At 40.5% G+C, this 15,699-nt stretch overlaps 1 protein-coding gene across 41 annotated transcripts in view; it reads right to left on the reverse strand.

Moving 5' to 3' along the window:
- TSNARE1 (t-SNARE domain containing 1) overlaps positions 1-15,699 on the reverse strand; it is a 540,792-nt gene that overhangs the window by 275,745 nt on the left and 249,348 nt on the right. For all 41 annotated transcript variants that reach the window (XR_010470816.1, XM_065054562.1, XM_065054558.1 and 38 more), the window contains 3 exons: positions 10,082-10,172; positions 6,182-6,256; positions 4,388-4,444 (listed from right to left, as the gene is read on the reverse strand). Coding sequence is in view for 40 of the 41 variants with exons in the window: in XM_065054562.1 (XP_064910634.1) it covers positions 4,388-4,444; positions 6,182-6,256; positions 10,082-10,172 (223 nt within the window). In the remaining variant the exon portion in view is untranslated. The remainder of the gene's footprint in view (positions 1-4,387; positions 4,445-6,181; positions 6,257-10,081; positions 10,173-15,699) is intronic.

Consider the following 15,699-nt stretch of genomic DNA (forward strand, 5'->3'; position numbering starts at 1 on the left):
TCGAACTTATTAAGTCACGGGCACAAAAATATATTGTTCTTTCTTTGGGAATTAGGTGATGTTAGATGCATAATAATTAAAAAAGAATTTAAAAGAAGGATTCTTTTCATCTCCTACGCTCAGAGGGACTATTGGCTACTCTGTGTATTTTCTGCAGGTTAGGCTATCATTTATTGTTTTAATATTACAGATAATCTATTCTGTGCTATCAGAACATCATCATAGAATAGAATAATAGAAAAGTTTGAGTCGGAAGGGACCTTCAAAGCTCATCCAGTCCCACCCCTGCAATGAACAGGGACATCTTCACCAGCTCAGGTTGCTCAGAGCCCCATCCAGCCTGGCCTGGGACGTCTCCAGGGATGGTTCATCCACCACCTCTCTGGGCAACCTGGGTCAGTGTTCCACCACCCTCATTGTAAAAAATTTCGACAGTATTTCTCACAAATGGAACGCGGCTTTCCAGGATTCCCATGTGCATTCCCATGAGACTTCTGAGGTCTCATTTTGGCCACTGGTTGAGTTTTTAAAAATGCTTTCCCAGATCCCAGGGAAAGAGCTTTTTTTCAAATAGTTTCCACAACCCATGTTCAACAACGATCATTTAGTGTAGTAAAAATTTGCATCTTTCAATATATGCAGTAACGTACCTATAGAACCACATTGATTTGTCTAAATACAAACATATTCTTACAAACACTTATTTAATTCAGAATTTTTATAACCTCAAGCTTCAAGGAATTTTGGATCAATGACTTTATTTTGCTTTTATAAATAAATAAACTCAGTTAAACAGTACTTAGAGCTAACGACAATAGTCAGGAGAATAATTTTCCCAAAGGTTCACTTTCCATTTTTCACCTGTTATGTGGGTCTAGGGAATCAATTATTCCCTAAAGGGACCTTATTAGAGCCCGTGTTACCAAACACCTTACCTTTCCCACCCACCAATTGAAGAGAAGAATTATAGGGACACACATATAGAAAGACTAGCATTCTTCAAACCTCTTTCCATTTGCTGTAATAAATTAAAGCACAAATAAAATAAAACAAAGCCCTGCAGGCAAGCAGCATTTGAATCAAGACCGAACCTACACCAAATCAAGAAGTTCACCATTCGGTCTCACAAGACCCATAAATCAGGATCCCTGAACATATGTAGCATTTTGCATTACTGTACAGGGTGTTAACTTTAATGCCTTAATATATGCACATTGTAGGCAAGTTATGGTTGCTGTGGGAACTGTAATTTCACACGTCCTGACCAATCTGCAGCTGGAAAAATAATAGTAAGTAAAAAACAATCACACCACTGCATTCTCTTCAGTAGCTTTTACACATTTAATTTATCTCTTTTTTGTATTTGAAGGGGGAAGAAAAGAAGACATGTGTGAAGCCGCAAATGCACAGGAAAGCTGAAACAAACAGATGTGAATTAACTTTCACCCTTTTCAAGCAGTTTGAACGAAAACTCATGTTCCCCCAGCCCAAGTGTCACCGCATGAAAATGTGTGATCAAGCCTATTTCTGAGTCAGAAGCATCTCACCAAGGACATAATCCAATCCCTTCTTTTTCATAATGCACTGAAACCAACCACCAGCATTCACTTGCAAGTGACAGCTACGAGGCGAAATGATCTGCAGCTGATCCAGTTTAACAAAATTTCTGCTGATGCTGCCTGCCCCATACCACATTGTTACTGCTACTGTCTCCTAATGGTTGCATTCTTACCTATTTTAAAGGCAAAGGGGGTTGTCTCAGTCCTGTTCTTCCACTAGTCTCTCTTTATCTCCAAACCCACCATCACTTGCCTCCAAGATTTGCGTACTTTTATCCGACATCTTGTTTTTTTGGCCTATTAAAACTCTGTTCCCTTCCAGACAAGGTGGGTTTTGGAGTCATCAACTATTTTCAAATACCAAAGAAAAAAAAGAGTTGTTTGCATCCAGGCTTATTCCAGGTTCAGGGATGCACAAGAGCTGTGCAATAATTAGCGCTCTTTATCCTGTTAGCACTGATTAATGGCCAGGAGTGTCCCACATCACACGGAACAGCCATGGCCATGCAGCCAAGTGGTCATCCATGCAAGACCAGAGGTGTTCCTACCTCTGCAATCCACTTCACCAAGAGTAATCTAACAGAGTTGGTTAAAAGCACACAAAGTCATATATTGGCATGAAAATAAAGCAGAGTTTATTTGCACAAAATAAACGACTTTATCTCTGTGCTCCATCATCAAAACCAATAGCTGTTTGACATCTGGCGGATTTGACCACCATTCAATAATATGTTATTTGTGACTGTGTACAATACCCATGTTCAAAACAGATCACCATTTGATGGACAAAAAAGGCTATAATATTTCTATACATGCATATCTGATAAGCAACATCTGTGGGTGAGCACTCTAATGATGGTGGTGGGAACTCTCAAGAAAAGTAAAAGAATACATTAGTTCTTTGGCCCATAAAGGTCTTAGTTTCATTGGCATTAGTACCTAAAACCACCTAAGAGATACAAAGGTCTGATCCAGGACTGTAACCAATTAAAACCTATTGAATATTAAAGCTCTGGTCCATTGACTTGACCTAATGGTAGGGTCTTTGATGGCATCATTCCACCCTTCTTTACAGAGAAGCATTAATGCTACAAAGAACAACTATTTCTTACCTACACATTAAAGAGGATATAGAAAATGGGTGGCCAACAAGGTATGAAGATTCATTAGCAAAGCAGAATATCTGTTGACTGCTCCTTAAAAGAAAAGACCATCAAGAATACCAGAAATAATCACTGAAACCAGGCAGAGTTCTGCTTTTTGGTGCAAGAAGTCAGTTATAAATACCTAAGACCTTTTCAGTGTGTAGGACTTGAAAGGGAAACCTAGTCTCTGCTGGACTCATACTACAAAGAAAAGAAGTGGACAGGCTGGAGAGGGTCCAGAGAAGGGCCACAAAGATGATCAAAGGCCTGGGAAGCCACAGTATGAAGAAAGGCTGAGGGAACTGGGTTTGTTCAGACTTGAGAAAAGAAGACTTAGGGGAGACCTCATCACCATGTTCTAGTATTTAAAGGGTGGCTACAAAGAAGATGGAAACTCCCTTTTTAGAAGGAGTTATATAGGGAAGATGAGGAGCGATGGGTACAAGTTACCCCTGGGGAGATTCCAATTGGAGAGAAAAGGAAAATTTTTCAACATGGGAACAATAAGCCACTGGAAGTGCTGAATTCCTTAAAATTGGACACTTTTTAAGATTCAGGTGGCCAGGGTGCTGGGCCATCTTTGCTTTTGCCAACAAAGGTTGGACCAGATGACACTTGAGGTCCCTTCCAACCTGATATTCTGTTCTGTGATTCTATTCTATTCTATTCTATTCTATTCTATTCTATTCTATTCTATTCTATTCTATTCTATTCTATTCTATTCTATTCTATTCTATTCTCTTCTATTCTATTCTATTCTATTCTATTCTATTCTATTCTATTCTATTCTATTCTATTCTATTCCACACTATACTATACTATACTATACTATACTATACTATACTATACTATACTATACTATACTATACTGCTAACTGATCTCCTGACATCAAAACTCTCATTGAAATCTGCCAAGATTTCTCACACACACACACATATGATTACTATTTACATATATAGTATTCTGAGTTACTATATGTGAACAACCACACACATATGCATTTATATGCATATATATCCACTTAACAATCTTTGCATTCTTAATCATGTTACACAGGTGCACAGGTACACATGCATTTAATTATATTTTATATATACGCACACACACGAACATATGAAACTAAATATATGCACAAAACTATAATGTATATATTCTGATTACATATAGTATTTATTTATTTATAAAGTTCCTAATATAGGTAAAAAGAGAAAAACAAAAGGCTCTATTTGCGTATATGTGTAATATTCAACCACAGTGTAATGTAGCTGAAGAACACAGAACACAGAATTGCTTTTAAAACTGAGGATTTGATTAAAAATCTCTCTTACTTCTATGAATTTGAACTTGGAGTGTGATTTCACTTAGCCTAAGAGAAGAGAGTACAGGACTCCTCTTTGACACATTTCAGAGATGACAAAACTCCCATCCAGAATGGAAAAAAAAAGCCTCATGAGAACAGAAAAGCAGAAAATAATTAAACAGGTTTACATATGCTTTTTTTTAATTGGGTCCTGTATCTTCCTCCTCCAAAGATGTCATACATTTCTATTTGAAAAGCACCTCAGTGTCTTCCATGTAGGTAGTGGGGGAGCACCACACTCTTCGGCATCATTAGTGGAGTTAGAAAACAGCCTTTTCTTAGCAATGTACTTGCCATTAAACATAGAGATACATGAACTTACCTGTTTGGTACTTCTCTGCCCAGTAGGAAGCAAAGTTTTGGATTTCTCTGCTATTTTCTGTAAAAAAAGAAGAAAAAAAAAATGGCTGAGAAAACAGTGTCCAAATATTTAAGTAAGGAATCATTTGAAGATATTTCTTATGCTTTTTTAAAGAAAATGACATGGGAAAAAGTCTTATTATTTAGAAAAAGAAATGGAGGATAATCACACTGAAAAGTTTGGTCTCACAGGAATTAAAAGTCTTCAAAGCTTCCAGAATGACAAGGTTACCAAAACTGAAACACGCATTTAAGAAATGACAGCTAGGACGTGGATAAGTAGCAATTTACCACTCAGATTGGTTTCCTGACGCAACCGGGCATTCACAAACTGCAGGGGCTAATTTTGGCCCTTCTGAATTGATGACAGTTTGTTGTTTTTTTTTTTTAATAAAATCTTTACATGTACAGTTCAGAGGGATTGTTCTCATGAACATTAAAAAAAGAGCACAAAATACGTGTGTCACTTTACCTGAATCATTCCAACTTCTCATTTAAGAGACAAAGCCATTTCATTTAAAGACTCCATGCTTAGGTTTTTGAATAGGACAGAGAAATAATTAAAAAGATGAGATAGCACTAGAAATAATGCACTGCTATTACATAATATACATGCAGTTGAAGTGCAGTTTTACGTGGGTTTTTTTTAATTTATTTTTAAACCATGGGCGGCATGCTGGGAAATCAATCAGTAGTGAGTGTTTCTAACAGAGATACAAGTGCATGTTGCTGGCCAAATTTCATGACACCTGTATAACTAGAATATATTCTTATACGTGTTGCAAACATGGGTCAAACTCACTAGGATAGTAAAAAAAAAAACAAAAAACAACCAGAGTTTGTCCAGGTTGTATTTGCATAGAATTCAATTAATCCAGATGTATGTTCAAACTGGTTACTGCAGGGGAGAGAAGCAGTTTCAGGATGGTAAATTGAAATCATTACTACAGTCTTTGAAAGCAAAGCAAATCTGCGCTTCAGTAGAGCCTCCCCAGGGTAAAGTGGGACAGCAAGAAGCAAATTAAAGAGCTGGAGTTCAGGTTTTGTTTATTTTATTAAACTGCTTGATCTTGGTGACAGGTCCAAACCACAAGATGTGTTTGGAAATCTTCTGGCAAAGCCATATAAACTTTTAAGAGGGGCCTGTAAGAAAGATGGGGACAAAGTTTTTAGCAGGGCCTGTTGTGATAGAACAAGAGGTGATGGTTTGAAACTGAAGGAGGGGAGACTCAGGCTGGACATGAGGAAAAATTTTTGACACTGAGGGTGGTAAAACCCTGGCCCAGGTTGCCCAGAGAGGTGGTGGTTAAACCATCCCTGAAGACATCCCAGGCCAGGCTGGACGAGGCTCTGAGCAATCTGAGCTGGGTGAAGATGTCTCTGCTTATGGCAGGGGTGGGACTGGGTGAGCTTTGAAGGTCCCTTCCAACCAAAACTATTCTATGATTCTATAGCAGATCAGAGCCATAAGGTGGGTTAACATTTAAATTAGCAATGTGCATTTTCTGTAAGTAGTAAAGTTGAAAGGGGCACTGTGCAATCACTTCTTCTCCTCTGTAAGTGGAGACACATCAAAATAATGTCATAGCCAAGCCAGGTTTTCCAATGTAATGCTACACTGCTTGATTGACAAATTAAGAAAAGAGGGAAGAAACTACATGTGACCAGCTTTATGGAGATGTTCCACACTCCTGGGAGCCACCCTTAACATGTTCCCAAACACATATGGAAGAACGGAAGCCAGTGAGACCCTTACCTTCTGCACAGCTCCGTATCTCTGGATGGCATCTGAAAGCTGGTTCATCAGCCTGTCCAGCTGAAGTCGTTCTTGCTGTTTTGGAAGAGCAGAAGCCTGGTTAGTAGGTGTGTAGAGATAAATCAAGTAGTAAACTCCATCTGTGACCATGGGAAATGCTTCTGGTGGAAGACACCAAATAAACAAGGTGGGTACTAATTGTCTAAAAAATTAAATTTTACTGAGGCTTCCAGGATGCTGCAAGGTTTTAATTTAGGAAGGAAGCACAAGATTCTTTGCTCTTTCAGGTCAAAGTAATTCCAAAACTGTCACCTTGGATACTGAATATAGCACTCAAGTCATGATCACTTCTAACTGAGCAGGACACCTTCTGTGGCAGGGATATATAGGGGGACATTTTGCTGTCCTGCTTACTGTATGAAGAGGGTCTCACTCCAATACCAGTTCTTAAAGACTGTGAAATGCAAGGAAATAAATACCTGATGGACATCAGAAGAACAGAATGGTTGTAGCATGCTACCCTGCTTCTACTTAATAAAATCCAGCCTTGGATTGTCTACTGGAGATGATAACCTAAGGGAACCTCCTATAAAAAGTCCTTTATTTGGGTGATGCCCCATGAGGGAGTCCATCACCTCTCTTCACGGCAATGGGTGATTTATCAGATTTGAAATGTCCATCAGCTATAACAACAATCTTTTTGCCTGGCTTAAGGCCTGATTGCCAGAAACCAACTTATCTCAGTGTTTGCCAAAACATGTACCCAAATATCACCGCCTTTTTCTCTGGAGCTCACCTCAGCAAGATACCCATCTATGTTTTAAACAAAAGTGTTCTCAGGAGGAAGAACCTAGTCTAGACTGATGTAACTCAACAGGATAATGAGGTTGGTGAGACCCTGGCCCAGGTTGGCCAGAGAGGTGGTGGATGCCCCATCCCCGGAGATGTCCCAGGCCAGGCTGGATGGGGTTCTGAGCAACCTGATCCGGGTGATGTCCCTGCTTATTGCAGGGGTTGGACTAGATCTTTGAAGATCCCTTCCAACACAAACTGTTCTATGATGCAAAATGGTTACTTTCAGATGGAGTGACCAAACCCAATCAACAAACTATGTCATGCTAATCTCTAAAAATTCTCCTGGAACTGTTCTACCCTCTGGATCTCAGACTTCAGGTATGTAGGAGCTCAAGTGTCCAGGCTCTACAGAGGGGAATGAGCTGCAAGAAAGCAGGATGTCACCTTAAAAACCATATAGCAAACAAAACCCAATCTACACTAAAGTTACTAAGCAGAAATGTTCACTTTACAGCGATTTCAGCTCTTTCAGACAACTACTTAAGAATACAAACGTAAATTTTATAAAGGACGGGATAAACATCTTTAAATTTTAATGGTATTTTCATACGCAGAAGAATATCACAGTCTTGCAGTTCTTCATCCAAAGATGTAAAACCATTTTTAGAACAGGGCAAGTATCATTATTCCCATTCTACAGATAAAGGTCTATAAACCTTATGTTTGCTACACATGCAAAATAAGATTGCCACCCTGGAGAGCTGATCTAATGGTCCAGCACTCATCCTGCAAAAACCTGGAATTCCAGATAGGCCTCTCTATTTAAGTCCTTTGAGGTTAGTTTGAAGGAAGCCCTAAAATAGCCATGTGCTATTTTACATCAGTCTTCTGCCTTGTGTCACACTGATCCACTTACATCAGTATGTTTCCTCCTGAAATAAATACCAATTTGCTCAGTTGGGCATCCTGACTCCAATAGCTCCAGCAGTACCTGGAGATTCAAGGGAAGTCAGAGGAACTCTCACAGTGAACCTAGTTGGCAATGCATTACAGGTGGAAAATAAGGAAAATAAGGAAGAAAGAAAAAAAAAATATATTTTTTTGTTGGTGTGTGCATGCAAAGCAACACATAGAATAATAGATTGGAAAGGACTGACTATAAAGCTCTAAATTCATGGAAGGCTTTTCATGCTGTGACATATCTTATGGGAGGAAAGTTTGCAATGCTACTCAGATTCCCAAGAGGCACTTACCAACCAGCAGCATTATCCACCCGATCTGCTTATTCTAGATAAGGGAGGAGGGCTACAGGCTTTATATCAAAACTTGTAGGTTTAATTATTTAAACTGCACACTGTTAGAAGAGTTAAAAAAATAAAATCTGTTAAATTAATTGGCCAGGGAGCAGAAAAGTTACTAGGTGACGCCAATAGAGAGCAGCAAGTTTATTCCTCATATTACCATAATTGTTTGTGTGTTTATTTCTTTCAGCCCTTACATATTATCCCTTTAACTTAGCTATTTTTCTCCCCATGACAGTAAAAGCTACTCTGCTGAGAGTCCCCCGTGGACACTACATGGGCTTCAAGGGCAAATAATGACATACTTGGGTGGCACTATAATTGGGTTTAATGTGACTTTGCCTGATTTCTCTTTGGACCCAATTTATGTCACAAAAGAGAGCCAGGAGTTCAGCACAAAACAGCCCAAATCCCCATATCTCCAAGAAAGCAACTTCTGTTTCATCAAGCTCGGAGGCAGAAAAAGGAAGAAAAAAGAAGTCCTTATATTCCACTGTTAAGCAAAGCAACATGTTAACAAAGATCAAAGTGTTAAGGTTGATGTCTACGTATGGAGAACAGTCATTCCATCCTCCACATCACACAGAATAGACCATCACCCATTTGTTCTTCTGGGTGGGCTGAATTGCACACGGTCCTCTACTGATTACAAAGGTAGCCTGGGGTGATTCAGCTCTTCAGTCCTTACCTCATATGCCTGTTGGCAAATGACATAAATCCAGGCTCTAATAAACACTTGGACAGAGATGAGTTGTGTGTTTAGAGCAGTGGTTGTTTTTTTTTTTCTAGGAGGAAGGACGGTGAGAACAGAGTTGAAGGAATACAGGACTTTGGAGAATGGCAAGGAGTGAGTGAGGGTAAAGCACGAATTCAGGTAAGTTCCTAACCCAGAAACTATAATGATACTGGAAGGAAGAACATAACAGAAAACTGCTTGGCAGAATCAAGTAGAAAAGAATCACCCTTATTCTCATTCCAGGTGCTGAATCACCTGTTATGTGGGTGAAACTTCTCCTCAGCTCTCACACCAGCTGGAGTTTGACCCTCTCATTAATTTTCTGTTCTTCCCCATGATGTGTAACAGAGGACAAAGTCTGGGGTATTAAAGGTCTTTATGGAAAGGTCAGAAACCTTCTGTTTGTCCAGTCATTGCACAGGGAACCAGAGGATGTGGATCACTCATATCCCTGTGACAATTACGTTCAGATGAGTTCAACCTACTGATGACAGAAGAGCAGTCTGTCCATAAAACAGATGGGCTTGCTTTGGAATGAACTGCATTTCCAAGTTTTGCTCTGATCTGGCCACAGCCTGTAATAATCTATCCCCACCGCTGCCTTTACACTAGCGTACAACAATGAATTAATGTCATATCCAGACATATTCCACTGCTTTGCCCTTTCTGGACACTTCACACACTTCCAAACTCATCTGCACCCCATGCACCCACAACTGAGTCTTTAACCAATGCCAAACTCATGTGGATCTGGGTGATTCTTGTGGTACTTTCACCCAGACTGAGTGAGACCCTGAGGCAGGAGTGAGCAGATCAAGTCTTTGTTGTCCAGTGCCTGATTTCCAATTCCACACAATCCAGTTCTGGGAAAAGAAACATTTTTTGCAGCTGTTTTCCCATTGGTCATTTCTAAATCCAAGCTATGCTTACGGTGTAACAGCAAAGGATGTTATAACCAGACATGAAGCTCAACATTTTTAAAGTACCCACCGTCACTTTATTTTTTCATTATTCCTTCCTCTGCAAGACCCATAGCTCTTCCCCAATAGTATCTCAAATGACACGTACCCTGGATGAGCCTCTGACAACCTCAGACAGCTGCTTGATGGCTTTGGTGCTAGTCGTGATGGTTTTATTAGTCTCCTGCTGGGTTGCATGCCTGCAGAAGAGAAGAGATGATGGGAATTGTGATTGAAATTAATTGCATAATGAGACACTTAACAGAAATTTTTCAAGTTGCAGAGCAATTTGGACAACGCAACATACAGCACATGGAGCCATGGTAGGACTATGCAAGTCCAGGGTCTTGACTAGCAATGGTGGACAGAAGGCCATAGGAAATACTAGCAAGGAGCAGCCCAAAATGTTCCTCCTGTCATCAGCACAAAGACAACAGCTGCAAAGTCGGCTGGGAAGGATAAGGTGAAAATAGGGGCTGGACAGGTAATGAGCTCATCACAGATCATTGGTATCGCAACCAAAATGGTCGAAAGAAGGGTTGTATAGCAAAAAGATATGAGACTCAAGTGTCACAAGCTCAACACGGGATTTTCAGCCTCTAAGCTTCCCCAGGGAGCACTTCACATCTTTTTCATCAGAAAACGCTGTTTTTCCATAACACTTCAGTCAAAAACTCTAGAAAGACCTGGAGAGCATGATTTTTTTTTCTCCCATAGAGGACACATTTGAGCCATGGTTGCATTGAACAGACTCATTTGTCAGGGCTCTTTTTTTCAGAATGGGCAGGATGTGGAGTTAATGGAAGGTCCTTGATTTAAATATGTTAAGATGACACTTTATGGTCCACCCTGAGCACCCATGGCCCACCCTGCCCCTTCAGCTCCTTCCTGCTCTCTCTCATCACTGATGGAGACCAACTCTATCAAGACTTATGCCAACTCTTTCAGACCATCATTTGAGGACAAGACCAGTCTTCACCAAACAGTCTTCACCAAACACAATCTTGACTATGAATAAATTGAGACCTCTCAGCCACCACTCCACTGACTTTCATTTCCATCTGGTCAGGGTAGATGGACATAGGTACCACAATTGCGATATTCACCTCCATAGAAAAGTTTTTCAGTTTTTATCCACTTAATCAATATCTCTGTGCAGATAGCTCAGGTGGGAAAGCAGTCTAGGGTAAAAGTACACTTAATTTTATGTCTTGTACCTACCAGATATACAAGTGAAAGCTTAACATAGCATGAAGATAACATCTCTTAGCTGCGGAACAGTAATTCAGATGTACATTAAAGGTTGAACAAGTGCACAGGAAGGCACAAACTCCTTTGGCACCATAAGGGAAAGAGAAATAATCTCACACGACGACAAGACTGGATCTGATAAATAGTTATTCTGAGCTAAATTAAGATACTGTTTCTCCATTCATCCATCAAAATGTACTTCATTTATTCATGATCCCAGGACCCACTGCACCAGCTGATTAATTATATCACCTGCTGTTTGAGATGGAAGAGGTCATATCCACCACAGACAGGTATTCCATGCTGGGAATGGAATCCTGTCATGTTGCCTACCTTGAGGAGTACACAGCCTGATCCCCAATCTTTTAAACAAGTAGATCTTGCCACCAAGTACATGAATTTCATAAGCAGCAGTTTAAAGACATAGACTTCCACAACTAATTCCTCTTAACGCAACGCAAGGCGCTGGAGTTGACATCCAGTCATTTTGTAGACCTCATTAAATGATCTGCACACAGAACGAGCCAGGGATTTACATACCAGCATTTCCCCCTCAATGGTTTGTTAGGCTCATGCATTTGATCCTTCCCAATCTCTAAAGCTAAATAATGTGTCCTCCATTTGCTTTCTAATGGAAATTTTATGTAGGATATCCTGTGTTGTTAATCCACACCACACACAAGCTTTGTATTGAACTGCTGCAAAATAACTGGGAGTCAGAGTACAAAAAATAAAAGTTCTGCCTTCCACTTCTTAATTCAAAATGCACTTTAATGAAAATGCTGGTGCTTGATTTTGGCACTTCCCACTATGCTGTCAGCACAATTAACTTCTTATTCTTCAACCTCAGAGATATGCTCAGGAATCAGACAATGATTATATTTAATTTACATTAAATGTTATTAAGATCTTCATTAAAAAAAAAAAAAAAAAAAAAAAAAAAGTGGCCTTGAAACTCCACTCCCTGCAGCATTTTACTTTAATGGTAACAAGATATGTCACTATTATTATTATTATTATTAGCTTTCTTTATATTCCTCTCCCCATGGAAGTGTGGAAGTTAATTAAAAGGGTGTCTCTGCTGAATAAAATTTGCTTCTGAAAAACTCCTCCACACAATAGTAAGTTAAATAGTCAGACTATGTAGATACCGAGTACCTAAAATACAAACGTTGTAAAAGACTTATCTGTCTACCGCGCTACTCTAAAAATAAGCACTCTAAGAGTAAAAACAAAAAGGGCACCTCTTAAGGAGAAAAACATCTCTCGCTGTGCATTTCTGTACGCACAAAGATTGCAAAGACAATGCACTAAATAATAGAAAAGACGCCACACTCCTGCCCAAGAGTTTCCTACGGCTGCTGTTTTCTTTACTGGAGAAGTACGGTCCACCGAATCTGTAATCCCCAGCGTGCAGCTGCTTACAGTTTGTTCTTTGAATGCTCATATCTCTAATTTATTTACCCAGTTTCCAAACGAGCATAGCGAAGAGGCAGATGCAACGTCGGCTGCTTCCCTTCTCTGCAGGGACGGAATGAAGGAGCTTAGCGACGGTTTCTGCCGCTTCTTTGAGACACTCAATGAATGACCAAGTCAATAAAAAAACAGTCAGACCCCAAATGCAACAGCAAAGACCGACAAGAGAAAGACTTCTCTCTGCCTTGCCGTGCCTGCCACCACTCACAATAATCCCAGCTTTGTTTTCTTGTTCCAGCACGAAAAAAAAATGGCATTTCCATTTATAATACATGATATGGTTTATTTTACTTTCATCTGATCCCTAATATAAGAGTAATAAGGAGTTTTTCAGGTACAGATCAAGGATATCTCTACTGCACTGGCTTAAACTGAATTAGATTTCACATCTCCTTTGTCACGGTGCAACCGCATAGCAATGGAGCAGCTTTATGCATTTAGGAGCTGGGTGGTCAAGTAGAATTGGTGACAGTTAAGCCAAGTTGTGGGACTATGGTGGGTCCTTGGATTCCCTGATGGAGGGCATGGAAACAGAAATTAGCCTTGAAGATATTAAGGCCTACCCATGAGAAAGATGGGAGTAAAGGCATCTGGAGATGCTAAGGATGTACCTGTGAGAGAGAAGGGTGTAAAAGAGTAACATTGACGATAGCCAAAAAGCCAATGAGATGTTACTGCTGTACCTTGTAATCAATAGTGAAGAGACACATGAACTGGTAAAACTGTATAAAAATGCACTTGTGGCAATAAATGGCATCTACTACTTTCATCCTGGAAGAACTTGGTCTATGTCGTTTGTCCGTCTCAACCACGACACCAGGTAGCACAGCATAATTTAAACCATACACTTGTCTTTTGCACAGCAGCTGTAATACTTACCATTCACTGCAGTTTTCTTGAACAAAAAAGAGGTAAAAATTAGAGTATGCAGAGCAAAGCACTGAGATGCTTGATTTGTGGCTTAAGCAGAAATAGGTTGAGTATCCGCATTTACATATATTCCATTGTTGTTGGAAACATAAATATGTAAAAGTGCATTGAGCACTCATAAAGGAATTGTTCAGACCACAAGACTTTATTCAATCTCTTCCCTGTCACAAAGGCGGATTTTGGAAAGGATGGATGTCTGTGGAAGCTGCTGATAGGCCTCAGTAAACTACAAACACGTGTATAAAACTTCTTGAATCGGCCGTAGACATGGAGTAGCAAGAGTACTTAGTCCCTGAGGCTCCTATTCCAGTTTCTATACCTAACCAAGGTGTTAATTTCAAAGCCAACAAACATCCTTCATGGACGGTGGAGAGAGGCACCTCCAAAAGCACTGCAGAGAAGTCCATCCACCACTTTTGGATGTCTCCTACACAGCCAGGATGAACCCACAGCAGAGCCAAGGTTATTTCCAGAAACAGATGACTCAGGAGGATGTGTTCAACAGTTGTGTTAGGAAACACTTATCTACGGGATGGAAACTCGTGCTGCAATAAGACTACTATAAATCACTGTGATAGACAACCCCATATCTTGTCTTCTAGGGCTGCTGGCTCTGCTTTGTATGCATGGAGGGATCAATGCAGCAGGCATCTCTCACAGAAACAGGGATACATAGAAATACATAGAATGTTCTGAGTTGGAAGGGACCCACAAGGATCATCGAGTCCAACTCCTGTCCCTGCACAGGACAACCCCGCAGTTCATACCATGTGTCTGAGGGCGTTGTCCAGTCTGTTCTTGAACACTGTCAGGCTTGGGACCGTGACACCTCCCTGGAGAGAGATAGTCATCTGGTGGATTGTACTGGTACTGATGGATAACAGATTGGACATGAGCCGGCAATGTGTGCTTGGAGCTCAGAAGCAAATCATATCCTGGGCTGCATCACAAGGAGTGTGGGCAGCAGGTCAGGGAGGTGATTCTGACCCTCTGCTCCACTCTGGTGAGACCCCCCTGCAGTGCTGGTCCAGCTCTGAGTCCTCAGCACAGGACACACATGGACCTGTTGGAGAGTTGCCAGAGGCGCCACAGAAATGACCCAAAGCTGGAACAGCTCTGCTGGGAGGACAGGCTGAGAGAGTTGGGGTGTTCAGCTGGAGAAGAGAAGCTCCGAGAACACCTTATTGCAGCCTTTCAGTGCTTAAAAGGGACCAATAAGAAAGATGGGGACAGACTTTTTAGCAGGGCCTGTTGAGATAGGACAAGGGGTAATGGTTTTAAATGAAAAGGGAAATTAAGGCTGGAAATGAGGAAAAATTTTTTACAATGAGGGTGGTGAAACACTGGCCCAGGTTGCCCAGAGAGGTGGTGGATGCCCCATCCCTGGAGACATCCCAGGCCAGGCGGGACGGGGCTCTGGGTAACCTGAACTGGGTGAAGATGTTCCTGCTATGGCAGGGATTTGGAATAGATGACCCTTGAAGGTCCCTTCCAACCCAAACCATTTGATGATTCTGTGATCTATAAATATTTATTATAGATGTAAGCAAAGCAGAAAGATGAACTAGGAGGAAAGGTTGTTTCACCAAGCACTAAAGTATATTTACCGTATAATTACATTCACAAAAAGGAAAAAAAAAAAATAGAAGGGTTAAATCTACATGTTCTGGCTCCGTACTGAAACTCACAACTCCTTTATTTTGTTTGTTTGTTTGTTTGTTTCCCTTCTCTCTCTCCTTTAGGACCTGATTGTGCCTGTTGAAAAATCATTTACATAGAGGAAAATATGGGCTCTAATTCTGGTCAGTCAGCAAACCCCTTTCCATGCATGTAAATTATCCAGCAAAGTAAAATTCAGGAGAAAAACTGACTGGTACTTCCAAGTTTCAAGCCACACAATATTCTACAATAAAAGCATAATATATTTCCAATTTGCCTGACACTCGAAAGTATTAGGAAATGTGGCACTATTTTTCTTTAGGGAGCTCAGGGGTTGGTCTGTAGTTGTATGGGAAGGGAATGGGAGGTATTTCAAATCCACCTGACACCAGTGCTATGTTTTTGGTTGGG

The sequence above is a fragment of the Columba livia genome, chromosome 2, assembly GCF_036013475.1.
Source record: "Columba livia isolate bColLiv1 breed racing homer chromosome 2, bColLiv1.pat.W.v2, whole genome shotgun sequence".
In the NCBI taxonomy this organism is placed as follows: Eukaryota; Metazoa; Chordata; class Aves; order Columbiformes; family Columbidae; genus Columba; species Columba livia.